At 50.0% G+C, this 25,164-nt stretch overlaps 9 protein-coding genes and 3 non-coding genes across 12 annotated transcripts; 3 read left to right on the top strand and 9 right to left on the bottom strand.

Moving 5' to 3' along the window:
- Nucleotides 1-41: 41 nt before the first annotated feature.
- Nucleotides 42-559, bottom strand: BO94DRAFT_536939 (structural toxin protein RtxA). The gene is made up of 2 exons (XM_025612154.1): nucleotides 241-559; nucleotides 42-189 (listed from the first exon to the last, which is right to left on the bottom strand). Exons 1-2 carry the CDS (start codon nucleotides 516-518, stop codon nucleotides 135-137), a joined length of 333 nt encoding a protein of 110 aa, XP_025465796.1. The 5' UTR covers nucleotides 519-559; the 3' UTR covers nucleotides 42-134.
- Nucleotides 560-626: 67 nt separating this feature from the next.
- Nucleotides 627-2,345, bottom strand: BO94DRAFT_148420 (alpha/beta hydrolase). The gene is made up of 2 exons (XM_025605783.1): nucleotides 2,214-2,345; nucleotides 627-2,161 (listed from the first exon to the last, which is right to left on the bottom strand). Exon 2 carries the CDS (start codon nucleotides 2,076-2,078, stop codon nucleotides 735-737), a length of 1,344 nt encoding a protein of 447 aa, XP_025465795.1. The 5' UTR covers nucleotides 2,079-2,161; nucleotides 2,214-2,345; the 3' UTR covers nucleotides 627-734.
- Nucleotides 2,346-2,561: 216 nt separating this feature from the next.
- On the bottom strand, nucleotides 2,562-7,105 carry BO94DRAFT_587429 (pleiotropic drug resistance family ABC transporter; the record flags this gene model as incomplete). The annotated part of the gene is made up of 2 exons (XM_025615826.1): nucleotides 2,562-6,364; nucleotides 6,418-7,105. The coding sequence occupies 2 exons, from the start codon at nucleotides 7,103-7,105 to the stop codon at nucleotides 2,562-2,564; spliced, it is 4,491 nt and encodes a 1,496-aa protein (XP_025465794.1).
- Nucleotides 7,106-8,307: 1,202 nt separating this feature from the next.
- Nucleotides 8,308-11,311, top strand: BO94DRAFT_536936 (uncharacterized protein). The gene is made up of 7 exons (XM_025612153.1): nucleotides 8,308-8,637; nucleotides 8,689-8,813; nucleotides 8,870-9,216; nucleotides 9,264-9,742; nucleotides 9,789-9,964; nucleotides 10,013-10,585; nucleotides 10,632-11,311. The coding sequence occupies exons 1-7, from the start codon at nucleotides 8,509-8,511 to the stop codon at nucleotides 10,852-10,854; spliced, it is 2,052 nt and encodes a 683-aa protein (XP_025465793.1). The 5' UTR covers nucleotides 8,308-8,508; the 3' UTR covers nucleotides 10,855-11,311.
- A 106-nt stretch (nucleotides 11,312-11,417) lies between these two features.
- BO94DRAFT_148340 (uncharacterized protein) lies at nucleotides 11,418-11,638 on the bottom strand. The gene has a single exon (XM_025605782.1). The coding sequence runs from the start codon at nucleotides 11,603-11,605 to the stop codon at nucleotides 11,450-11,452; it is 156 nt and encodes a 51-aa protein (XP_025465792.1). The 5' UTR covers nucleotides 11,606-11,638; the 3' UTR covers nucleotides 11,418-11,449.
- Nucleotides 11,639-11,750: 112 nt separating this feature from the next.
- BO94DRAFT_t204 lies at nucleotides 11,751-11,862 on the bottom strand. The gene has a single exon. It is a non-coding gene; the product is annotated as a tRNA-Leu (tRNA).
- Nucleotides 11,863-13,213: 1,351 nt separating this feature from the next.
- Nucleotides 13,214-14,176, top strand: BO94DRAFT_536935 (uncharacterized protein). The gene is made up of 3 exons (XM_025612152.1): nucleotides 13,214-13,502; nucleotides 13,563-13,637; nucleotides 13,692-14,176. Exons 1-3 carry the CDS (start codon nucleotides 13,338-13,340, stop codon nucleotides 13,962-13,964), a joined length of 513 nt encoding a protein of 170 aa, XP_025465791.1. The 5' UTR covers nucleotides 13,214-13,337; the 3' UTR covers nucleotides 13,965-14,176.
- A 64-nt stretch (nucleotides 14,177-14,240) lies between these two features.
- On the bottom strand, nucleotides 14,241-14,312 carry BO94DRAFT_t203. Its single transcript has one exon. It is a non-coding gene; the product is annotated as a tRNA-Arg (tRNA).
- A 927-nt stretch (nucleotides 14,313-15,239) lies between these two features.
- BO94DRAFT_567326 (alpha/beta hydrolase) lies at nucleotides 15,240-16,202 on the bottom strand (the record flags this gene model as incomplete). Its single annotated transcript, XM_025614620.1, has 2 exons — nucleotides 15,240-15,660; nucleotides 15,714-16,202. 2 exons carry the CDS (start codon nucleotides 16,200-16,202, stop codon nucleotides 15,298-15,300), a joined length of 852 nt encoding a protein of 283 aa, XP_025465790.1. The 3' UTR covers nucleotides 15,240-15,297.
- A 650-nt stretch (nucleotides 16,203-16,852) lies between these two features.
- Nucleotides 16,853-19,294, bottom strand: BO94DRAFT_601757 (uncharacterized protein; the record flags this gene model as incomplete). Its single annotated transcript, XM_025616398.1, has 4 exons — nucleotides 16,853-17,905; nucleotides 17,962-18,801; nucleotides 18,853-18,944; nucleotides 18,997-19,294. The coding sequence occupies 4 exons, from the start codon at nucleotides 19,292-19,294 to the stop codon at nucleotides 16,853-16,855; spliced, it is 2,283 nt and encodes a 760-aa protein (XP_025465789.1).
- A 986-nt stretch (nucleotides 19,295-20,280) lies between these two features.
- Nucleotides 20,281-21,476, top strand: BO94DRAFT_601755 (uncharacterized protein; the record flags this gene model as incomplete). The annotated part of the gene is made up of 3 exons (XM_025616397.1): nucleotides 20,281-20,332; nucleotides 20,432-20,898; nucleotides 20,949-21,476. The coding sequence occupies 3 exons, from the start codon at nucleotides 20,281-20,283 to the stop codon at nucleotides 21,474-21,476; spliced, it is 1,047 nt and encodes a 348-aa protein (XP_025465788.1).
- Nucleotides 21,477-23,667: 2,191 nt separating this feature from the next.
- Nucleotides 23,668-23,739, bottom strand: BO94DRAFT_t202. Its single transcript has one exon. It is a non-coding gene; the product is annotated as a tRNA-Ala (tRNA).
- Between the last annotated feature and the right edge of the window lie 1,425 nt (nucleotides 23,740-25,164).

Raw genomic sequence — 25,164 nt, 5'->3', positions numbered from 1 at the left:
GTCAAATGAACCATGAGCAAAGGACTATCATGAAATTTCATTCATGAGCTAATACCTATTTAAGAGAAAAGCCAGTAACATAAATATCACCTCCCTTCGACTTCCCCAGCACCTAACACAATCCCCCAGCAACCTCAAAACTCCTCCATCCGAAACACACTATACGACGGCTGCTCATACGGATGAGCCCTAACCCATCACATTAGATTCAAATCCCACAGCACACAGACAAGTACACACCTCTTCAACGCCTCCACAGCCTGCCGCGCAACCTCCTCCCCCACACAGATCGTCTCTACTCGAATCTCTGGAGTCTCCTCGAGGGCGCCCAAGGTGCCAATGTGGGGATTCGCGGCGTCTCCCGGCCGGAACTGGCCCGTGCCGGCGGTGGTCCAGCAGCACTCGGTGTATTTCCCGCCCGGGTAGCGACCGGCCCCGGCGGCGAAGATGGCGGCTTTGGAGGCGGCGAGGCCGGAAGGGGGGACGGAGAAGATGAGGCGGAATTGAGATGGGGCCATATTTCTTGAGATGGGGGTTGAAGGTGGGTTGTTGTGGATGGATGGATGGAGGGAGGAAAAGAGAGTTTTGGGGATGATCGGGTTGGCTTGGAGAACCCCTCACGCTTGCCGGATGGGGTATGGCGTGGTGGTTGATGACTCGGAAGATGCGTAAAGAGTCTGGACATTATTTGAGTCTAACACGATAGATGATGTACATGTATTCATCACAAACTATTACCATTTCGGACGCACCTTGCCTTCTGATGCAGTCCCAGAGAGCGTACACTGACATATAAAATCCACCATCGTCTTTTTCCCATCCGCTTTAACTGGTGCCTCCGTATGCAAAGCCCCAGCGACATGTTTCCGTGTAACACTCAACCCAAGGCGTCTACCCACCTGTTCCAAATCATCCGCTGCATGCGGCGGAATCACCTCATCGTTTTCTGCTGACAAGATAAGGATTGGTGGCAGAGATGCTCGACTGGGAAGCATCACAGATCCGTCATCATTACCAAGGCCGCTGCTACCGACCTCACCCTCATCCCTCCACCTCGCCATCCGCTCCATAGCAAGGATACTATCCCAGTGACTCCGCAAGAAAGGCCAGAGATATCGATACGGGAGCCACTTCTGCGGATACAAACTGATCAACATATCCTTGACGCTGGAGGAGGGTGCCTCGAGGATCACCCCGGCAATCGATGCCGCAGGCCCATTGTCATGAGGACGAGCCAGATATGTAGCCAGACCAGTGGTCGCAATTGCCGACCCCAGACTATGGCCCCAAAGGATAACCTGGAGATCGGTGTCCGGTGCCCCGTAGCTCTCAGCAACCCAGTCGAGAAAAGCTTGGGTATCGAGCTCGATGCCACGCTGTGTGGGGCGACCAGATGACGTCCAGAACCCGCGGTAGGATAAAGCTACCATAATATAGGCGATCTCTTCAGGAGATGATGCCGGTGCTGCGTGGATTGCCCGGAGGATTTGAGACAAAAGTGGCAAACGCATGGGGGTTGAGCCACCGTTACCCTGAAAATAGCATATTATCACTAGCTTTCTCCTACTCTGGTTTCCCGACTGTTCATCGCCTCTACTGACGAGTAGGCCATGCTTCTTTGGGGGAACGTGACCCTCGCAAACAGCCAATTTGGTACCATCGCGGCTCCGAATCTGGTGTTCCTCCCAGCGCACTGGCCTACATTCCCCCTCGTAATCCGCGATCTTTTCAGACCGGGCAAAGGGCGGTAGCCAGGTGAGATAGAGGAGCTTCTCCTGCATGACCACAATCCAGAAGCATTTCCAGGCCCACAAAGAGAGAAGGAGCCCGGTGAAGATGAGGGGAGGCATCATGACAGGGGGAATGGCATCGGTAAAGAGGGTGCATGATTGCTGGCGGATACTCCGACGCAGTGTCTGTTTCAGCTGAGAGTGGGGAGCTGGTCGGATCCTCCACGCTCGGTGGCTGGTGTGAATGTTATGAGATTGGAGTAATATCGGGGCTGATTTGATATGGGGCCATCTGGTAAGGTTGACCGGCACGCGCTGAGCACACTTCTGGATCCATCTTGGTGGCATCAAGGTTGATTTAGGGGAAACAACATGGATGGAGGAAGTCCGTGGCGGCGGCGGGAGTCGATGGAAGATCCGGTTACATTATGCTGTGCATTGATGAGTCAGCATATGCATTGGTGATCATCAATGGCGACCTACCTTTGTCTTATCTGGTGAATGGTCAGATTATTGCATATAAGAGCCCGAAATATGTATTGATAAGGTGGCAATCTATCTCTAATAAACTATCTATTCTAGAAGAACAGCAAGGTGAATGAAAAAAGTATATCAGCGAATCGAAATCAAATCAACGGCAGCCAGTGTACAGTTCCCAATATGATACGGTGAAAGGAAACCGGAAAGGAATGACAAGAAGGAAATCCAGGAATGAATCCCGCAATCATATAATGGAAGGGCTTGATTGTAATTGCCAAAGCCGATGTAATTGATGGGTGGGCATTGAAACTAATTATATGCTTCGCACGCACACCCGCTTGCCGGAACAACTTAGGTAGTCCCCGACACCTTCTTGCCCTTGGGCACTCGGGCCAACCAGTAGATACCCACGGCAGCCACAATGTTGAAGAAGATATACACCCACATCAGGCCGAAGTTGCGCCAGGCATCTGAGAAACTACTCGATACCGAGGCAAGGAAGGTATCTGTGCTGCTCATGGTGCAGAAGTCACAGTTGGAGGTGGCCGATGGGTTCTTCAAATAGCCACCATTTAAGCTGATGTAGGATGCCATGTAGTCCTGACAGGTCTCGTTGCTCGGTGGGTCGAATGTCAGATACTCAACCGCTTCGCAGGTGACCGTGGTTCCTGAAAGTCCTGTTGAGAGCATGGCCGACACCAGATACGTGAACGGGGATACCCGGTACATGAAGATCCAAAACCCGGGCATGGCCTCCGGGGTCGCTAGGACACCACAAAAGATCAAGCAGAGGGAGAATAACAACGTAGCGATATTACCACCCGTCTCGGCCAGTTCAATACCGGCAATGACCATGTGGGCAAACGTCGATGTAAAGAGCAAGAAAACCCAGATGAGCAAGAACATGAGACCGCCACGTTCATTCACGGCATCGGTGGGTTTGGCATTGTTGTATAAGCCAATCGGATAGTACCAACAGAGGAACATGAACACGGCCATGAGCGTGTTCCACGGCAATTCCACCAGGATGTTGGCTGTCATGAAGGCCTGCCAGGAGTACGTCTTTGATGGACGTTCACGGACCTCGTAGAGAGATCTTTGAGTGACAAAGTGGGGCATAATCTGTTGACACAAGTTGCCGAAAATGGTCATTAACATGAACACACTGAACATCTGGTTTTGCATGCCCTGGATGGAATTGCTGGCGTGGAAGAACGAAAACCCAATGTACAAGGCAGTCAGGACGGAGAGGGCGGTCTTGGACCAGATGTAGCTTGGAGTGCGGTAATATTGGGCAAACACACGGAGTGAGCATTCCCATAGCTGGAGACCAAATGATGCAGCATACTCCTTGAGGGCTTCGGGGTCAGAGTTGTCTTGGGGCTTGGTGGACAGAGTCGATTTCAAATCCGCGAGATGCTCCTTAACCTGTGTGTGCTCCGGACTCTCCCGCCATACCTTTGGCCAATCTATATCGGTGTGGGAACCGGGTGCCGCTCCGATGACGTCAAGCATCCACTCGGCAGGGTTCTCTCCCTGGGACAAGGGGTGGGCGCCGTTACGTTCGAAGTAATTTGACAGTGTGGTGGAATTCTCGCCGATTTCGCCAAAGTAGATGGTCTTTCCTCCTCGGGCCAGGAAGAGAAGACGGTCGAAGCGCTGAAACAACATGGCCGAAGGCTGATGGATGGTGCAGAGAATGGCTTGTCCGTGCTGGGTCAATGTATCGATCAGATCCAGAATGGACCACGAAGTCTGACTGTCCAGACCAGAGGTCGGTTCATCCAAGAATAGCAACAACTGCGGCTTAGCAGCAAGCTCAACGCCGATCGTCAGTCGCTTGCGTTGCTCAACGTTCAGACCCTCACCAGGCACACCGACAATGGCATCGGCATAGGCCTCCATACCCAAAAGTCTAATAACTTCTTCAACGTAGTCCAGTTTCTCTTCTCGGCTAACGTGCGCCGGCTGACGTAGTAACGCACTGAACCGGAGGGCTTCACGAACGGTCGAAGTAGATAAGTGCAGATCCTGCTGTTGTACGTAGCCTGTCTTACGCTGGAACGACTGGTCTCGGGGGCGTCCATCGACAAGCATGTCTCCCGTAACGACACCCATGGTAACACGCGTGGCTAAGACATCAAGCAAGGTAGTTTTACCGGCTCCAGAGACACCCATCAGTGCGGTGCATGTGCCGGGCTTTACCCACCCGTCCACGTGGTCCAAGATCCGTCGAGGCTCCCCTTTGATCTTAATGTCATAACAGACGTCTTGCCAGTGGAAGATAGCCGTTTGCCTCTGAATACGAACTTCCGATTGATCAGGCGCCTCGGTCTTGACCGCACCGCCAGGAACAGTTGAAGATTCCAAATCTGTTTCTCCCTGGGGAAGCTTCGGCTGGTGGCCACGTCGAAACAGAAGGACCTCACCCTTGGACTTTTGCTCGGAGATATATTCGGTGCCAGCAAGATAGGTGCCACAGAAAAAAATCATAAACGCGATCAAGATTCCCATGTTTCTCCACTCGTGCCCTTTAGTATATTGATAACTCTCCTTGAGATAGGTGGTCCCGTCCACGATGGTCGATCCCGACTGGGCGCCGACCGTGGAGCAAATCCGATGGTCCATCGATATCGAGTCGTACTGATCTCCGGAGGGAATAATCGCCGAGCAGGGGAAGTGACGTCCGGAGAACTCATTAACCATGAAACTTTCAAAGGCGTAGGCGATAGGATTTATATAATTCATCCAGCGGGACCAGCCAAGCATATTCCGAGTCGGAATCACAAAACCGGTGTAAATCACCATTCCAAGAATGAGGATGGCTGCCGGTACCAGGGCTTGCGAAAGGGAGCGGGACGTCGACGCAATAGTTCTGAAAATCATGGACATGGTGTATGTGGTGACCACGGAAAAAATCCAGAATGTAAACCAGGCGCCCGCATCACGGCGGAGATTCGTCATAAAGTACAGCGGGATATTGAATGTGATCGAGTTTATCAGCTTGTATGGTGTATCGCAAAGCATGGATGCCATGGCCTCTGCAAATGGATGATAAAAGGCATATCTTGACTGCTTTTCCACAATTGGACGTTGGGCATAAAGTGTCAGGATTTCGAGAGCACTGGAGAAAGCGTTGAGAAGGACAGCGTAGAACAACAAAGCTCCGCGGGAGTAGAAGCTAGCGGTGGTATCCGGAAGGTTGAAGAAGACGGAGGCCACGATCAAGGCGATAATAAAGTTTCCGATCAATGCACTGGCAGTTAGACTGAAATCTCCACGCAGACGCTGGAATCCACGGACAGTGCACAGGGAAATTTGTTCCCACACGGAGATCGTGTAGGGAGATTTGAGACGCTGGTTTTTCGCCTGCATGGCTTTGCGGGCGTCCAGGAAGGCATTGTATGAAGAGCCGTGGATCGGATACTGTTGTTCAAACTCTTCGATCTTCCTGATAAGGGCGGCTCTCGCACTGCTTTGCTTCCATGCCGCCGCAAACTCATCCGGCGTCCGAGGGACGCGATTCTCAAACCCAGGGCGAACCTGGCGCTCCGCTGGGCTGGTTAGCGAGGTCAAGAAATCGGCTGTTGTTTGGCGCTCGGGACACTCAAATCCCATATCCACAAAGAACTGTCTGGCCTCGTTCGTTCGGCCGAAGTAAATCTGACGCCCTTCATAAAGCACGGTCACCTTGTCGAACACTTCGTATGCGCTTTGAGACGCCTGGTAGATGGCAACGCAAGCAGTAGTGCCAGCATACTTGCTCATCAGAGACAAATTCTTGCAGAATTCCAGGGCATTAGCACTATCGAGACCTCTAGTGCTATTGTCCCAGCACTGCAATGGTGCCTGACTCAAGGTGGCCTCTGCGATACTGACACGCTTTCTCTCACCACCACTGACTCCGCGAACAAAGTCGTTTCCAACCCGGGTATTGATCGTATGGGAAAGCCCCAGCATGGCCATGACCACGTCTCTCATATGCTCCGCATACTGCTTCCGACTGACTCCTTCCAAGCGATTCCTAGGGGCCCTTGCGAGAGCTGCAAACGTCAAAGTATCACCGACGGAGAGTTGGGGGAAGTGGACATCAGTCTCGGCGTTATAAATGGCTTCGCCTCGGAAGGCCTTTTGCATCTCCTTTGCGGGTATACCTAGTTGACGATGAGCGTTAGCCACATTGCAGACTGGGAGTGATATCACATACCCTGGTAGTTCAAGATGGAGTCCTCTGACATTTCGATACCGTTCATCTCGCCGGCGATTGTCTTGAGGAAGGTGGAACAGCCACTACCTGGTCTTCCCAGCACGACGACCATCTCACCACTTTTGACTAGACCGTCAAACTCGCGAAGGATCTGAATCTTTTGCATCTTCATACCGACCAGTCTCCGACATAAGGTTCCTAGTTCAAGAAGTGAGTTCAGCACGTCCTTCTGGTAGTCGGTCGGCGATCCGAATCCATGGACATTCAAATTCCGGAATGCAACACCTGCTGTACGGTCGGGGTATCGTTCGGGATCACGGGAGCGAATGGCGAGGAGCATCTTGATCCAGTCCCTGGGCTTGAAGTTGGGACTGTGGGGGTTGAGGGCCGATTCTGGGTCGTCCACCGCAAAGGGGTTCTTCAGGGCGCCTTTCGTGGAGAAACGAGTAGATTGGCGCGTTAGCTGTCGAGCAAGGTCGCCCACCCGAGCGTCCACCCTCTCCTCCTTCTCTTGCAAGGTCTCATCATCTTCGCTTCTCTCCTGCTCCGACTTCTCGGTGTATGCGCTCCCAGGGGGTCCGTGAACTGCATTGTCCAAGTCTGGACTACCTTGGAGTTGTGGCAGGTTGTGGCTGACCACTGCCTGGGCCCGAGATGAGTTCGGGTTGGTCGTGGCGACGAACGACATGTTGAATCAATTAAGTTCACTCTGCCTCGTCATTCAGAAGCAAGCACCGACCCTTGAGCCGTGTGGTGCTCTAGTGAGAAGAATGAGTTTTCGAGATCCAGCCAGTCCACAGAAGGGGGTAAGATATATTGAATTTTAGCCCGACAAAAAGTGGCTAGAGGGCAGTAGATCGGGCAGGTTATATAACTATAACCTCCTGGACTGGGAGTAAGACGGCCCACCAAGATTGAATTTAATCAGCGTAGTCTTCGGTAAACGAACGTTCCAGAGGACCCGCTCCGGAACTTGGGAGGTCCATTTTGGCCATGACAGACAGATAATTGGGGCGGCCAGGCATCATGATCTGCCTAGCGTGCACAGGGAACCTCCGGGGACCCGAACGAGATTGCGTAAACGACCCCTATCGCATCCGTCCGCTAGAGGGAACGGTTTCCGCCCGAGCTGTCGAAGCCTAACCCAGATTATTAATTGGATTTCTTGGTATTGAGCTCGTGGTGAGACTCCGGATCCCGAACCAACCAGCGTCCTGGAGACCCAGAATCGGACGGGAGGTCCCTGACCCTCGAAGACGCCTTATGGCGAATCCATGGATGGCTGATCCACGTGAGTCGGCGTCCCGATGTATCTGCTCTCATTGTTATCGAGGACGTTGCTGTCTGCAGTCATGTGGCTGAAGAGGTAATGCGGTGTGCTTCTGCAGCGATCTGCTGTCTGATGAAGTGTTCATTGTGATAGATCTCGACCAATCCCTGGAAAAGTACGGGGTAGTACGAAGTCGATAGAACGGCCGCTACTCCGTGGCGTGGGAGAGAGAGTGGAAGAGATGAGGAGAGGATCGGCGCGAGAGGCGCGATGGCGGTTAGTAACAATACCTTGTTAATACGGCCCGCCGTGACAGCTTCCTTCGAACTTCCGGCTTCCGAGCCGCCAAGAGCTCTACAACGGGTTTAGCGAATTGAGATATAACAACGCCATTGGCCACAGCCAGCCAGCAGGCCCCGTGACTGTTAAGTAGGCAAAATTATCGGCGGCCGCCAAACAGGCCATGACGGCTCGTGGGCATCCAGCGTCCGCCACTCTCTCGCCGCACCGCCAACACGATGGGACGGGGTCACTGCTCTCGGGTCGAGGCCATCCCGGGAAGACCGTTTCGTCTCAGGTGGATTGGAAGGTGCCCCTGGACCCAGCAATTTTCTTCGGAAGGATAATTGATCCTTACAAGGTGGAGGCGAAATGACCATCTCCTAGGCCTAGACTGGGGGATCCCAGCTTAATCAACACTCAAGAGAGACGATCGCCCTGGGCTTGATGGAAACCTAGGTCAAATCCTGGGGGGCTCTCGTGGACCCTTATACCCCTGCTCCACCGTTCCTCCTGGTCCTTTATCATGCCCAGCTCAGACAATGAATGGGCCATCCAACATCAGCAAGGATGCGGGGTCTTTCCCTCAAAGAAGCCCCGTGTCCACCCCGCGCGAACCTCTCAATCCTGAGCCAAGCAAAGAGAACACAGACAAGAGTACCCGGAGAAAGGTGCGACTCTCGACCACAAGCAATGTCACCACGCTGACTGCCTCCAACCAGGCTTGCGATACATGCCAGCGCAGGAAAATCAAATGCGATCTGTCCACCAAGGCCAGGTGTTCGCAGTGCGAGAAATTGGGCATCTCCTGCACTCGAAACAAGCGACATAAAGCACAACTGAGAAGGTCTGCCTCGGTCCGATCTTGACTTACCGGGGGGGACACTGATTGACTCGATAAAGACAGGCGATGATCAATCACCTGGAAGGAAATCTCGAGCGCATGGAATCCCGCTTGCAGGGTCTCGGCTTCACTGTGGGTGATAATGATCTCCCAAGTAGCTCGCCCCCCTCGGAGATACTAGACGACATTCCGACGTTCCCATGGCCAACCCAGATAGCGGAAGCTACAAACGACACGGATTTGGAGCATATCTATACAAGCCCGCAGCCTGAGGCTACTATTCCCGCCGCAGAGGAATCTCCGATTCCAAGCATCCCCCAGCTGTTTAAGCACTTAGATTACCCACCAGCGATATCTTCATGCTTTAACGTTCCAAGATACTTGGGTGGCATACTGAATCCGGGATGTGAGTTACAGTACTACTTATCAGACTTCTAAGCTAAGATAATTCAGCTTTCTCATTGATCTCTCCGGAGGGTTTGGAGTGGATAGCCCAAAAGACAGGCGACGAACCTCTGGATCACCTTACACAATTGGTCTCGACGGAGGAGCACGATGGCTTTGTCGCCGACTATCCGCTTCACTGTGTGTCTTCGCGGAGGGTCTTCTGTCCGCTACCACCCCAGGAGGACATCGTACACCTCCTCCATCACTATATGGAGTACTTCAACGCCATGTTCCCCGTGTTCAGACAGTCGGATATCTTATTTCTCTTTCCCGGAGAGCACGTCGACATCCGTTCTCAAAGCCCGGGCCAGTGGGCTTGTATTAACGCGGTCCTCGCAGTGTCCTACATGCTTCCTCAAAATGGGGCGTCTCCCCAAATCGGCCATCAGAAAAGTTGGTTATTCTTGAAAAATGCTTTGGAAGCTGTTGGGGAGCTGTATCTGGGTCCACCAGATATCCAAGGTCTTCAAGCTCTTCTGGTGATGGTAGGATCCTTCTCGACCCTCCACGGGATATTACTAAAACGAACAGGCTATCCTTTTTCTAGCAGCGTCCGCTGCTCGCCCATGCAACTTTTTAATTTCCGTCGCTATACATATTAGCGATCAGCTAGGCCTAGGGAGGGCAGAGGACGTTTCGACGTTTTCCGTTGAAGAGACACAGCATCGGCAGACGATCTTTTGGTTTGCTTATTGCCTCGATAGAGAGTGCGTCTTTTTCACTGTTAGAATCCGAACATTAGCTAACATAACAAGAATCTCGTTTCGTTTTGGCGAACCTCCAGTGCAAAACGACGATGCAATCAGTGCAGCTCTCCCTACGGAAGCTCCGACTTGTGACATCTATTCCATGCCAACAAGCGACCAGCCAGGGAGTTTCAGCGCCTTCCGGTCGGTCTGCGAACTCGCCCGGATCCGAGGCGAGGTCTACCAACATCTCTATTCCGCTTCGGCCGCGAACAGACCGTTCCATCAGATACTCGCGTCGGTCGGGCAGCTTGATGAGAAACTCCAAACGTGGAAAAACAGCATCCCGTCCGAATATCAGCCGGATTCCCAAGCGGTCACACCGTTCCGACAATCACCGGTCTCTTTGAGCCTCCTTCACATCCATTACACGTACTACAACTGCATGATTGCCATCCATTCTCTCATCGCCGCTCGGGGTATCAATTCAGCTCAGGATTTAACGGACAACCCTGCTTTCTCCATCCAGCCCGGCTCTTTTGCAAACCCTAGGGTATTACTGTCGGCATCCTTGACGTCTAAAGCCGCCCGTGCTTCGATCAACTTGATGAAATATCTCCCACAGGATGACATCACCCTCGGGTAAGTCAACTTGCCCTCTGGCGCTCACTACGCTAACAACTCTCAGCATCACGATGTATTATCCCACGGTCGCATTGAAAACACTCGCCTCGAGCATCGTTCGCAACCCCCGTGACACATCCCAGATCTATAATATGAGGATTCTGGATCAGGCAGAAGCTTTTCTATCATCGACCACTCTGAGTGCTACTAGTGAAGGAATGCGACGTCTGGGAAAGCATTGTGCCGAGTATCGCTCGGTTGCTGAGCGGGCCATGAAGGAATCTTAACACATTTTCCACGGAGTTTTCGAGTGCCAACTCTGAACACGACTAAGCCATATGCGCTTATCCATATCTATACCCAATTCTCTATCAATATACTTCTTCACACCCTAGAGGTGCGATCAATATGCCTTTTTTTTTTTTTCTGTCTTCCTGTGATCGCCTCAATTCACAGTTAGCGCGTCTTTCGCGGCCACTGTAGACGACTACACACACTTTCTTGTTTGACGTTGGGACATCATCTACCTTCTACGCCCAGAAGCCACTTGGAATATCTCTCTTTTGGTCTACGGGCTAGTAATCTTTCACATTGAATGGCAGAGTTCATAGCAGTAGACTAAAATGATATATCGCACCTATCTGGAGAACAGACGGAGAGATATCTCCCAACATTGAATGGCGGGACTACCTAGCAGTCAATGGAGACTAACAATAGAAAATAAGATCGAAGAAACGAATGAGAAAAAATGAATATGTAAGAGTTTTTGCTTGTCTTGTGGGTCATTGTAGTTTTCGCAGTGGTAAAGTCTGTCTATTAGAAGTAGGGCCTGCCGAGGGTTGCATGCAGCGTTTGTGCAGGTCCCCATACAAATCTTCCTTTTTACGCTACAGACATGTTGGGGCCTACCGGATCCAAAAGGTAAAAAAAGAAAGAAAGAAAGAAAGAAGGCAAGAAAGAGAAAGCTTGCGCTATAAATGGCATACTCGGTGAAAAATGGGTTTGTAGAAAGTGAGAAAATAGACAAAGTTCCAACATGAGAGTGGAATGTGGAATGAGGTTAGAAAGGTAACATGGGAACAACGGAAGAAAAGAAACCACAAAAAAAAAGTACATAATTCCGAATTGAGCAGGATGATTGCATGATAAGATAGGCGCGAGCAAGCACAAAGAAAAAAAGGTATGACAAGAGTGGGATTCGAACCCACGCCATCAAACGATGATCAGGAAGCTGTGAAGCTGAATATTAAGGTGGGCCTTAACCTGACGCCTTAGACCAACTCGGCCATCTTGCCTTGAGATATTTGATAGTGGAAAATAAGTGCTCTATGAGGGTAGACAATGCATAGTCCGGGATCTGCAATTGCAATTCAGTAGATGCACCCTGGCCTTCACCTAGTGTTATTGCTTTCTATTTTTTGAAACCCCAGACAACTTCCTATGCTGTATGTCGCGTTATCCATAATATATAGCAGGATTACTTGTCAAACAAGGACATGCGAGATGTGTTGTCCTGAGGCAGCAACGATCCATGAGATATAATTACTATGCTGCCTGAAAATAGCCAGGTTGACTATTCCTTTCTACTCATCCTTTCATACTAGGTATCTCAATGCTCCAACTTTAGTAATCGTTCAGCTATTATCACATTCGAGTAGCTCACTATTTCCCCGGTGGAAACCCACCATGTTCTACGACAGATTCCGACGACCCGGTCGGTAGGGACCTTTCAGCAGAACCATGCGAGGAACCTTATAGGCCAGTCATCCCGGCTGTGGCAAGTCCGATCTTGTGGAGAAACTCAGAGCTGAAGTCGAACCAGTGATACAAATGCCTCCACGGAAATGGTTTTGACGGAGAACGCCCGCTAGTCATCACCAGACACTTCATGCCAGAGGACGAAGTTCCCAAGCATAGCATGCTGGCCGAAATCGGAAAGTCGATTGAGATCTTTGCCAGAAACCTCAGACACCCGGAGAAAGATCCCGAACCAGCGACATTGGAGGATATCGAAAGGGAGAGTATGAGCTTTACTGTTCTTTATGGTGGTTTGTCTTTTCGTCTCCATGTGCAATCGATGTGGTCAGGAATATCACCGCTTCAGTTCTAGTAATTCTCATTTACTTTCCCAAAACATTCGAATATCCCTTCCTAGCATATATCTCACGTAGATGTATCAAGTAAATGTCGCAACTAGTATCCTCTACAGACAGCTTAGCAACATTAACCCTCGAGCATATCAGCAGAAAAACCCCCATCCCATCTACACACTTAACCCCGATATTATCTTAGCCATTAATTCCGATTAAACCCGGAAATAAGTCAGTGATTCAATCTACACCTTTACATCTTCCTATAACCGTTAAACCCCGATTCATCCGAACCAAATCTACATCGAAACGATTACCCGATTAGGAAATGCTTTCGATTTCCCACTCTGGGGATAAATGTGGGTCGAGATGCATCAGCGCTAGCGAGTAGAACGATCTGTCAGGCGGCCATACCATCCACCTTACGATATTCCTATCTAGCCATTGGATACTTTCCTGATCCTTCGATCGGTGATCCGGAACTCCGGCCCCGATCATTGACCTGACCTCCCTGGTATATCATCTTCGTCACATTCAACCACCACGGTGTTAGGAGATAACATCTCCGGTTAAACTCCGTCAACTTCATCAAGTGCCCATATTTATATACCCTTCACGATGAAACTCCTCCATTCAAGCAATAGACACACATCAACACACACCATAATTCCCAAATGACAATGACCAACCCAACCTCCCCCCCAGGCCGCCTCCTACGCCTAACCATCCAAATCTACCGCAACCAAGCGAGCACCAACTCCGAAGAACGGGAGAAGTTCGCCCGCGAATATCTCTCCAAAGTTGCTGTTGTAGTCGCCAAGCATGGAATCGAGAAATATCAACAAGTATACTTCACTTCACTCCACTTAACCATATACCTTAACTGACTGAATTATTTGTATTAGGTCTACACCCCACCCGCATTCCGCGAAGCGTTAGAAGAATCAAGTCGCCGTAACAAACGCGGCTGGGTTATTGATGTTCGTCCTACCCCATCTCATCTCCCCCCGAAGAAAAGCTAAACGTAAGAATAGGACCACGATCTCACCGTCGAATTCTATTTCCGGAACTTCCTCGCCATGAACAATGTTCGCAATGATCCTGAGTTCGCTGCATTGCAGGCTAGTGAGGGGCCGTATGTTAATCTTATCCATACGGTTGCTACCCTGGGTTGGGTGGAGCAGTATGTGGATGGTGGGAAGGTGGTGAATATTGGACCTGATGGGAGGTCGATGTATCCTTCTTGGGCGGAGTTGGGGGATGTGCAGTCGATGTTTCCTCCGAAGGTGGCGGAGGGGGAGGCTTAGCTGGATGCTATCCATGGGCTTTTGGAAATGGAGAGATACTATCTGTTTGCTTGAACGGAAGTTGAAGGGGCGTGTCTGTGTGTTGTTGCGTTGCGTAGATGAATGGAGGGGATACAGAAATCGTCGGATTTACCTGCTCCTACGAGGTACAGCTAGAAGCCCATTCATACGGACTAGAGCTTCTTAGGGCATGTAATGAATTTGTTTTTGACTGGGTGTTATAGTTGAGTGGAAAAAGCGGGTTTCTGAAGGGGGAAAAAAAAAAGACAAAAATAATGACCTACGCAGGATTCGAACCTGCAATCTCTTGATCCGTAGTCAAGCGCCTTACCATTGGGCCAGCAGGCCAACTTGTTGAGAAAGCTATTAATTACTAATTATATAAGCCAAAAATAAAGTAATTCCGACAAGTAAGGTCCGATTTCTTGGAGGCATGCAATTTTGGGTATATCAGCCTGCTTTGGGTTGGGAAGATAATTGAGGTTTTTGAGCATACTTTGAAGTATGGAATTACTGGGTTGAATTCTTACGACACCACTATCCTTTGAGTGGTGTGCTGCTTTTTGTTTTCTGGTGGCGAGGAAGATATATATTTGCCCTTATCCGTTGTGTATTGATTGGCATCAGACACAACCATTTGTCAGATAGTGTTATCCCCCAATTTACTCACCATTCAGATGTCAAAAAGGATACAAAATACCCCGTCTCTCAATAAAAATCATTCCATGTCATTGAGATGACATCGTGGCGTGACTATGGCTCATGCCGTGCCTTCGGATTGATCCGGACCGGCTATATCCAAGGATGGAGTCAGCGCGAACTCGGCTTGATACAATGCGCAATTCAACTGTATTTCAAAAAACCACTATAATTCACAGCCCCCAAAAGTATCGATTAGACCAGTGTATACTTTTAATCAAATGTAATTTTGTACCTTACTGTCAAATCCTATCCGCGCGGCCCAGACAGAAGGGGCTCGCACTAGCGCTCGGGCTGTGGAGCCATCATGAGATGCGGAGCATTATGGAGGTATTGATTGGTTGGCTCGCAAGAGATGACGCCAAGAACTGCGACAAGTGGGGATTTCGATTAAGGTTGTCGGGGATTTAGGAGGCGTGGTTGGGGGCTGAGAGATCACTGCAAGGATATGTGCAGGGGACAAAAGACAACCCTCTTCATATGAAAGAGACATTATTGCGCTCTTTAGATATAAAAACATGATAGAAAGGTAATTGATATGATTCAAACCGCAACACAAACTATCCATCCAAGTGACAAAAAATAATAAAAAACCAATTGGTATCAAAACAAACACTCATCCGCCACAACCAATCTATCCAACAACCTCTTCACCCCAAATCTTACCCACAAAATTCTCAATTCTCCCAACCACCCCACCCGTCCAACTAAGATGAGGCGAATGTCCCGACGGCGCACGATAAACAGTAAACTCAGCCCCCCTCTGACTCTGCAACGCAATCATCCCCTCCTGGTATTCCTTCGCCAAAGTCAAATCATTCTCCAACACTAGATAAGCACACGGAAGCACCGAGTAGGCATCATTCGTCAGCTTATCCGTCATAATAGGGGCCGCCGTCAGCCCCGCAGCCCATCGTTCCGCATCCTCAGGGTCAATGTCACTGAATATATACCGAGGTGCGTCGACGGTAGTGCCTAGGCCTGCTGGACCGTGTTTCTGATCCCTCTTAATGAGAATCCCCTATCATGTGAAAGAATCTTTCGACTTACGTGAAATCGAATAAACGGGGGTATGTAAAACGTCCCATCCTTCGGCTGGAAAAAGCTAGTCACGGACTCCCCAACAGGGACAACAAATGCCCCCATGTAAAATAATCCGATTATCCCGCCTGATTTGCCCTCCGCTTGGCGGGATTTAGCCTGCAGTGCGGGCACGGCGGCTTGGGTGGCGACCCAGCCTCCGGAGGAATGTGCGACTAGGAGGACGAGCTTGCCGTCTTGGTTGATTAGTTTGTCGAGAAGCTGGATGACGACGTCCACGTCTTCTGTGTCACTGGGATAGCCGCCTGCGGGCGGTTCACGGTCAAAGTCGGGATGGTTCACATCGCCGACATTGAGTCTGGTGAGATCGCAGGTTGGGCGTTGGGGACAGTGGGCTTTGATGTCGTGGGATTGTAGGGCTTGGATGAGGGGCTCATAGGGGGCGGGGGTTAGGTAGGAGCCGTGGCAGATGACGACGGATAGGTTCTTTGTAGGCATGATGATATGGGATTGGGATTATTGAGACAGAGGAGAGTTGTGTGATTGATTTGGTGCTGGGAGAGAGGGGGGAGAGGATTTATAAGTTTGAAGGGACAAGGCTGAGAGGATTGTATGTTCAGGTAGTTCTGGGGCTAAGGATCGTTAATTAGATTCGTGACCCACCTGGGGAGTATCTCGTACCTAAGCCGGTGATAGTGTCAGGACGTAAGCAGAAGTACCGCCCCTTTCGACCAGGCGCTACGTTTCTCGTAGGATGATACTGCCTGCTGGCATATGGGTAATCGGGCTCCACTGCCACCTCGGCCCTTAAATGTGGATATTGCCAATGCTACAAATATCTATGGACTCATTTGTATTACCAGAAGCTTTCGACTAATTATAGTCAGGATTGTAGCAAATGCCATTGTTGTTAAACGATATGATAATCTTCTGGGCAAGAGGCTGTCTGCAATCCATCGCCATGTCCGTGAAAGTCATTGATCAATAATAGGATCTTGATGGATCATGGTACACGGAGATTTGTTGCAAAGCGTTCTTATACTCCTAGGCCATAGAATTAGGAGTAGAGTACACGATGAATACGACAATTCAAACTATCAATTCCTTCTGTAAACGAACTTGTATCATACACAATGCTGCATAAACAACTAAAAATCATTGGCATCAATCTCCTGCGATGCTGCCACCGTCACGCTGACCTCCTCCTTAATAATGGCTTGAGATTCAACCTTCAGCTCCTTTGTTCCCTCCTCAATGGCCAGCTTGGCAGTATGGCTGATGGCGACACTGCTCTCCTGTACCCTCTGTTCAATCAGCCGGGCCGTCTGTTGCGCCATTTGAGCCCGCGCCGACAGTCCGCTAATAATCTTCTCCTGCTCATCGGAGACCACCTGGGCGATACCTTTAGTGCTTCTGGCTGTGTACCGGCTTAGCTCCGACTCCATCTGGCTCGTAGCATGCTGATCGGCCGCTCCACTGGACAGCTTCAGGCACAACTCTACTCCTTCCTGAATATAGTCTCTGTGCACCCGGGTATACATGCCGGAGATGTCCATCAGGAGAGAGAAGTAGCCCTTGATCTGCAGGGTGTAGAGGTAGATGCTCTGCTTGGTGACATTTCCCAGAGCAATCTTGCCGTTCAAGCGCATTCCTGCCTTGGTCATGGCCTGGCTGAACCGGTCAGCACAGGGCATGATCAATTGGTCGATGAGATTGGACAGCATCAGGAAGAAGCGCTCCAACCGACTGATCTGCACGCTCAAATCGGCAAGCACCGAGATGCAGTCGCGTAGAACCCCCTTGATCTGGTCGAGGGTCTTGCCGTCCTCTTGCAGACGCCGCAGCCGCAGCTCGATTTTGGTCATTGCCGTCGCTGTCTTGGCTTGTCTGTCCAGCGTCGCCTGGTAGTTCTTCTGCGCCAGCTCGAGGGCGCTGGATGCCATCTCCACCCCTTGCATGGCTCCCTGCACCTGGGCCGCCTGCACCGAGTAGTCGTCTGCTGAAGCAGACGTGTCGACTTGGGTAAAGACGTTGGGCCCTTGCCGACCAGATCCCAGGGCGCTGGCGTACGCAGCCATCTCGAGGACGACCTGCTGACTCTTCTGCACCTTTTTCCGCCACTGGATCGGAATTTCGTCGGCGAGTGGGGTGGTGCTGAGCTGGTTTTCTTTGCTCAGGTGCGTGCTGATCTCTTGTGCCACCTGTAGCTGTCATCAGCACTCTGCTCTCAAATAGGTTCACCCATCGAAAAACTTACATTGATGACGGTGTCGAGCGCTGTGATGAGCTGCTGGTTAGGAGAGGTACCAGTTTTGTCAATGTTAGCACGCTGGCCCTTGAAATTCCCAAGGACGTATGCGATCCCTGCGCCATTCTGCTCCTCGCCGTTTGCCCCATCCTTGAACTTGGGCCAATCGACCGAGCCGGACTCTCCTCCGAGGTATTGGTAAAAGTGCGTGATGGGATCCTGGAGTCCGACAGCAGCCATATATGCAGGGTCTGGGTTCTGGACTGGCTTGAGGGATGCTTGCGGCTGGTGTTGCTGTTGCTGTTGCTGTTGCTGTTGGACCTGCGCACTCGCAGCCTGGGTACTGGCAGCTGCTACAGCACCAGATGCGATGGCACCTCCAGGATTCACGCTAGCAATGAGGGCTGGCACGGCAACGGCGACGGCCTGCCCCAGAACTTTCATGCAGCCGTTGACAGCCGTCTGCGCCATCGTCTCCCATGGCCCCGGCACTTTGTCGATGGCCTTGTCCAGCCGTTGTTCGGCTTTGGTGACCTGAGCCTTGATGTAATCCACCTGCTTCTGGGCCATCTCAGCGGCTTCGGCGCTGTGGATCTTCTCGGCCTCGGCGATGATCTGGTCGGTCGAGACCTTGTGCCGCTCCTGGGAGGTTGTTCCCACCTGTTGCTCGGTACAGGCGTGCAGCTCTCCAACCATTCGAGCCCACTTCTGAAAGGCATCGCGGATCTCACTTGCCAGCCTTCCACATGTTTTGGCGTCATTGGAAAAGTCTTTCAGGGCGTCATTGAAGTCTTGCAGAGCGGCTGCGTCCCGATCGCAAGGACCGAGAAGAGTAAATATGTCTCGGATCTGCGGATGTCAGCGTTTTATCATACATAACGGGGATGGAATGGAACCAACTCTTTCATCGCAGATCTGGCGACTGCGGATTTGGATAGCATCCATATTGTTACCAGCGATGTAAAAGGCCTCCCTGCCTCCATTGTTGCACACTACAATCGACTCAGTACCTTAGCCACGGATGTGATTCAATGCTTCACTCACCATCAACCAAGCAGGCTCTCAAAGTCGGGTTCATTCGGTTTGTCAGATGCTTGAACCCGCCGGTTGGCACCGCATCTGCCAGGGAAATCCTGTCTGCGATGGGATTGGACGCGGCAATCCAACAGCTGCCCATGAGGGAAAGAGCGGTTGGAGCAGCAGCCAGCAACTCACCCCAGTTACACTGGAAGAGGGCCGAGGCTTTGACACCTTCGACAAACTGGATGGATTCTTTCCCTCCATATTCTTGGAGTTCATCCTTCCGCACCCTGTCAATATCTCCGAGAACTTGGGCTGCCATGATTGAATATTTCGCTGAAAATAAAGAGATTGATGCTTTGAATGGGACAACAGCCGTAACTACTCGACTTTTATATTCTTCTTCAAAGGGCTACGTAGAGTAGGAGGCGTACCTGGCGCGACACCTCCACTACGATGACATAACTACTCAAATAGGTACTCATGATCTAGATATTGGCTAGTGGCTAGCTGAATATGGCGGTGTGAACAATGAAGAGAGACATGGCGTATTTTGATATCCACTATTTTTGCATCGCCGCATCCACACGCCACTCGATACCCCACTTAATACATCGAGTCGGCCATCTTACTTGTCGGGTTAAACAGCCGGAGAGCGGCATTTACTAGATCTCAGTTACCTTGCCGTTTAGGGTAAATGTTGAAGTTTTAGATATTTGTTCAGTTCAGTGAGAGATATCGATGATCGGTTATTTCTGATGGCTAGGATAATATCTTCGGTCATTTAAGTAGTCATGTCAACTCGACTAGGAAGCAAGTAATTATAAAATACATGCGTTCAGAATCATAAACCATCCCAACCACTTTGATCAAGCGTGAATGACCTGATATTTCAGAGGCAATCAATAAGATTACGCTGGGATCTACCCATTCATAGACTTCCCCAGCGGGGAGATATCTCTTTTGGTCTAGTAGTTGAGAGTTTCTGTCAGATTATCCACCCATGCTCCACCATACAGAACAGGTGGATACCACTACTTTAGTAGCGATGATAGGGCTACGAGATGTTAGTGCCCGGCATTTCCTTCCGACTAATCAGTGGTATCCAAAAACCCGCCATCTCAATAGCCTGCCCCGCTTCAATGGGTCCGACTTCAGCTGAAGAACTCCCTCCACTTGTCATTCAGCGGGGATCCACTCGATCATCGGACGGGGCTATTTATTTGAATAGTATACGTAGTCACTTTATGTTCTATCCCATTCTTGAGCTTGCCTTCTTACGTGGTATTCCCCGCCCACACAGCTGAAATGGGCCAAAACGTAAGCACATGGAATAATGAGGACCCCGATGTTGGACAAGGTCAGTGTACGCCGTCACAGACCATGGGAAGAAATCGCTGCTAAAAGACAGGTCACGCTCCATCAGGAAAACTAAGAGCGCTCTTTAACGACCTAGCAGGTCGTACTCATTGCTTGGAGATAGAACAGGACCGCAAGAATGAAGTCATTCCTATATTGATCCAGAGGAGCAATAGATGGACTGAGAAGGATGCGGTCAGGGCATATCGCTCACTGAAATGTGCAGTTGAGTCGTTACTCCAATTAGAGAGCGGAAATTCTCGACTCTCACGCAATCATCCTGATATCGTGGATATGTTGAGCGACTCGGTCAGCAAGTTTGAGATGTTTTGTCAATGCTGTCGGGAAACCACGGCAGACATAGGACGTGAAATGGGCGATGTGATAGCATTGATGGATGGCACGACGACATTCATGCGCGAGCTGAAGGACACAATGAACGAGATCAATTCTTTCGTTCCGAGAATGTGGGGGATTATCAATCCGCGAGAAAAGTACTGGCGGGAGTGTAGAGCAGCCGAGCCAGCTCTGCGACGGGCTGTTAGTGATGCAGAAGAGGAAAAGAATGTGAGTTTTTCCTCCGATGGTCTACGGCATCAGAAACTAAAACATCTCAGAACAACTCGTTTTTGATATGGCTGAATCCACCTCATCGAGATATTCTAGAGGGCAAGATCCGCGCCGCAAACAGCCGACTGGCCGACAATCTCCGGCGGCAATCAGAAGCAAGATCCAAATACGAGTCATCCTATCGGTACGCGATGGTGGCGAGAAACACAAGCGCAGCACTTGCTTCGCTCCATGACAAGCTGGCGCCAATCGCCACCTTCTACCGCGATCAATACCACCGGCTGCTATCCGTCCAGTCTGAATTGAACGAGCAGTGGCAGGCCTCGCAGGTGCTGCGGAATTTGCTGTGGGATCCAGACCTTAGTGTTTCCCGAGATAGATCACTCCAGGTAATAAATCGGTTTATCGATGCCCACAAAGACATGAGCTTGGATCAGAATGATACGATGAGGGCAATCGAGTACACAGTGATTGGTTTGGAGTCTATTCTCGCTCCACGGAGGAGCATTGGCTATGACTGTTCATTTAATGATTGCGTTGCGGAACATGAACCGGACTTGATCTGGACTATCTAGGTTGAATCTTCAATACTTCCTGAATGTACCACTCCTGATGAGGATTCCGACCTGACCGATGCCAGCCATTAACAGCTGTTCTGCGCTCATGTTATCCTTCGCTCTTCCTCTCAGTAGAATGAATGGCGTACTTACCCATTGCCACTTCCCCCTTCATACAAATCCACGTACGTATAACTAGCTTCATTCTGCAACCTATAAACCCCAGATCAGCAAACACATCAAAAAACCCCTCAGACCAACCAACGACATACATAACAACTGTCGAGCTTCCGCGCTTCTCAGCAATCAAATACCACCTGGAATTACTGCTATGGCCTTTATTATCCCAGCCAACGACGGGTGTTCCATCCATCGAGTCCCCATTCTTCAAATCGAGGTATGCTACATACATCCACAAGTCAACAAATCTGCCATTCCCAAACCCTACCATGATATAATACACTCACTTCCCGAACTGACATTCTCCAATGTCCACGACGACCAAACAGACTCGTAATTAACCTTACGGAGCTTCCATTGCTGAGCGACGGTTCCGTTGAACTCCCATCCTTGAACGGGGGTTCCGTTTGCCCGGTTTTCTACCGCCACTTATGAACATATTGTTTCCAAGGAGCATTGTATCGTATTGTATGGTATAACTCACGCCAGTATAAATCAAGGACAGTCCGACTACCTACATTTCGTAGATAGACTGTTTTCCCATGCCATTCATCGGACAGGAAATGATCTTGACGGTTATCGCACATGGCCGTTTGGATTTCGGGCGTAAAAAGGAGTGACTCATAGGAGTGGGAGGGATTTGCTTTGTATAACCAGACATATCTAGATTAGTGCTGGTGGATATGCTATGCATTGATGCCCAAAACGAGAGTGGCGTTGACCATCTGAATAGATGCTAGTGAGAATCGCCGACTGTGGTCATTGACATTCAGCTCGCCATGACATGTGGATCCCTGTTCAGATCCACAAACTATCAATATCTGTTCTTCCCATGCCCCACGAGACTAAATAAGCACTAAATAGTAAATACACGAGATCTAGTGTGACGCTAGATCTACGCAGAATAGTGGGGCTGTTTTACTCGGTCACTGACAGCCACCATCTACCCACAGACAACTAGATGCAGATATCTATCTGTCCGCGCATTTCTAGCATGCATCAGAGTGTTCACAGAAAAATCAAATTCAGCGGGAAAACAAATAGAAAGAAGAAAACAGACTAAAGTCAGTAAGTAGTCCGCTTACCAAAATCGTCCAGAGAACCCAAACCTAATATTGTACCTATAGTAGAAGGGTAGTATATACCCAGATGTCCACACCAACACAGACCCAGCCCCCAAAGCCATGGGGAACGATGAAAGCTACAATCTCTTCAACACGTCTCACAGTGTACACATAGCGGTATTTCCCTACTCCACATCATCTATATGGTAGACCATAGATCAAGTACTATAAATTTAGCCCTGGATCTAAGCCCCAAAACTTGCGATTTAGGGTTATTAAGGGGAAGAAATAGGGTTATTATTTTGTTTCCACGGGGACGTTGCCCGAAAAGGCAGGAGATCATTCGGGAGCATCCGAGACATCCGAACGAGAACCGAACCAGTGGGGATGGCAGAGTTTGGTTACTGGTACTGACACGGGAGCTTTATGAGTGGACTCCGAACTATTCCCGTGGGCTAACATCGCACTACTATATTTTTTTGCCTCCCGCTGCTGAAGGCTGCAGACCATGACTGTAAAAGAAGACAACAGTACCTGTGAGTCTGTGACAGATTCGCCACAGGTGGGATGCCAGATCCCACTAAGGATCTTTTCGCACTCTGCCAAGTGCCAAATGACTAGTTTGTAGATACTAGATGTTAGTGTCAGCCACGCAAGATGTAGCTTGACACTAAATATCGGAGATTTATGCCAGATTCCGATAGGATTTCTCAGTTGCATAAAATAGAAAGTAGAATTGAGTATTGTTTGTTTTTGATTTAACACGTTCATTTCTTTGGTTTGGGTTGTGGGCATATGGATTGTAGGTATGAGGCACGGATCAAGCAATGACCACTCGAGGTCACTCCATAGTGTTTATACAGTGAACATGAACATATCCTCAGCTTTAGATTGAAGTAGTAGCTATAGTTAACGTGCATTAAAAGAAAAGGCAGAGCCGGTCTGTAAAAAGAAAAAGAAAAAAATGGAGCTGCGGGGAATCGAACCCCGGACCTCTCCCATGCTAAGGGAATATTATACCACTAAACCACAGCCCCATTTGTTGATTTTGCTTCGACCTTTTACATTTCAAGAGTGGAAGGAGAGGGAAGTTGAGAGTGATCACGCCAAGCTTCTCCTCAGACTGTCTGTCATTCATTCTCAACCATCAAGATCTTCAACGGGACTGAATGCCCATCTACAGGCAGGCCTTAGAAGCAAGTACCAAATCATCAAATCTATCTAAAATGGTTGCGCAAGTTCCGCAGTCCCCTTCTAAATCCCCCACGAGCCTTGGCTGTCGGTTGATCCGTTGATTCATCCGTCCAGTGCATGTCATTGGTATAATTTGTGGCTGTCTGAGTGGGATCAGCTTCGATGTCACTAGCCCCCTCATTGTATTCACCACTATCGCTTGGACCATCCTGGGAATCACTCGCATGAGAAGGTGCTGATTCAATCTCCTGATTGACCACGACCAGAAGCGGATCCGGAGTCATGTCTCCAGCTGGGATAGGACAGTCCTCTTCTAAACAAACAGGCTGCTCTCCAATTCCAGTCTGCGTATCAAGGTCAGCTTCATTATGAGAATTTGGTTGAGAAGCTTGGAGCCTTTGTAGCAGAAGGGTCCTGATCTCTTTCTCGGCTTTAGCTTCAGCTTCAGCATCGTCATTGCCGTCGCTGCCACTATCACTCCCCTCATCACCGTTCTCTTCCTCGTTCTCTCCATCACTGTTCACGGATTTATCATTGCTATTGGCGTCGCCATCATCGCCGTCATTGCCTTCATCTTCATCGTTGTCACCGTCATCATCGTCAGCTTCATCCTCATCATGATGCCAGAAATCCCAATCTCCGTCTTTTTGCGCTCTCTCGCTATCCTTAATTTCTGCATCCAAAGCCATGATAGCGGAAGCATAAAGTCTACTGCTTGCGTGAATGCTGACCCCGTGGTCCAACAGCACTTCAACAGCGGCCTGCTCACGAAGATGTACGGCACGATGTAACGCTTCAACCAGCGTCTCCTCTGACATTTCATATGCCAACCACTTTTCCACATAGTCCTCCATTCCATTTGAAGCTGCAGCGATGAAGGAATTCCCATAATAGCCGCCTGGTAGAAAGGGATCGGCTTCTCTCTTAAGAAGCACATCCACTGCATCATAGTCGTTCATCAGACATGCAGCCTGCAAGGCAGTCCCATACTTGCCACTGACGAGGTTTGGATCAGCCCCTTTCTCCAGCAGATGGGATACTACATCAGCGGAAGAGATAGCTGCAGCCAGATGCACGGGTGTCCCCCGTTCATCCACGGCATTGATGTCCGCATTGTGCTCCAAGAGAAGATCAATCAGCTGTATAGGGTCATTGGTATAGATTGCCGCATGCAAGGCAGTACCATATAGACCCCCGTTCTTATTCGGATCGGCTTGATGGTTTAACAGCAGCTGGACAAGGTCCAGATTGCCCACTGCGGTGGCCGC

This window comes from Aspergillus sclerotioniger, assembly GCF_003184525.1.
Source record: "Aspergillus sclerotioniger CBS 115572 chromosome Unknown BO94scaffold_20, whole genome shotgun sequence".
NCBI classification, from domain to species: domain Eukaryota; kingdom Fungi; phylum Ascomycota; class Eurotiomycetes; order Eurotiales; family Aspergillaceae; genus Aspergillus; species Aspergillus sclerotioniger.
This window is presented reverse-complemented; position numbering and strand designations above follow the sequence as displayed.

Coding starts and splice junctions, on each gene's coding strand:
- BO94DRAFT_536939 (XM_025612154.1), bottom strand. CDS start 518: ATGGCCCCATCTCAATTCCGCCTCATCTTCTCCGTCCCCCCTTCCGGC. Junction 190..240: donor GCTGTGGAGGCGTTGAAGAG/GTGTGTACTTGT, acceptor GTGATGGGTTAG/GGCTCATCCGTATGAGCAGC.
- BO94DRAFT_148420 (XM_025605783.1), bottom strand. CDS start 2,078: ATGCCACCAAGATGGATCCAGAAGTGTGCTCAGCGCGTGCCGGTCAAC.
- BO94DRAFT_536936 (XM_025612153.1), top strand. CDS start 8,509: ATGAATGGGCCATCCAACATCAGCAAGGATGCGGGGTCTTTCCCTCAA. Junction 8,814..8,869: donor CATAAAGCACAACTGAGAAG/GTCTGCCTCGGT, acceptor GACTCGATAAAG/ACAGGCGATGATCAATCACC. Junction 9,743..9,788: donor TTCAAGCTCTTCTGGTGATG/GTAGGATCCTTC, acceptor TAAAACGAACAG/GCTATCCTTTTTCTAGCAGC.
- BO94DRAFT_148340 (XM_025605782.1), bottom strand. CDS start 11,605: ATGTTGGAACTTTGTCTATTTTCTCACTTTCTACAAACCCATTTTTCA.
- BO94DRAFT_536935 (XM_025612152.1), top strand. CDS start 13,338: ATGACCAACCCAACCTCCCCCCCAGGCCGCCTCCTACGCCTAACCATC. Junction 13,503..13,562: donor GAATCGAGAAATATCAACAA/GTATACTTCACT, acceptor TATTTGTATTAG/GTCTACACCCCACCCGCATT. Junction 13,638..13,691: donor AACGCGGCTGGGTTATTGAT/GTTCGTCCTACC, acceptor ACGTAAGAATAG/GACCACGATCTCACCGTCGA.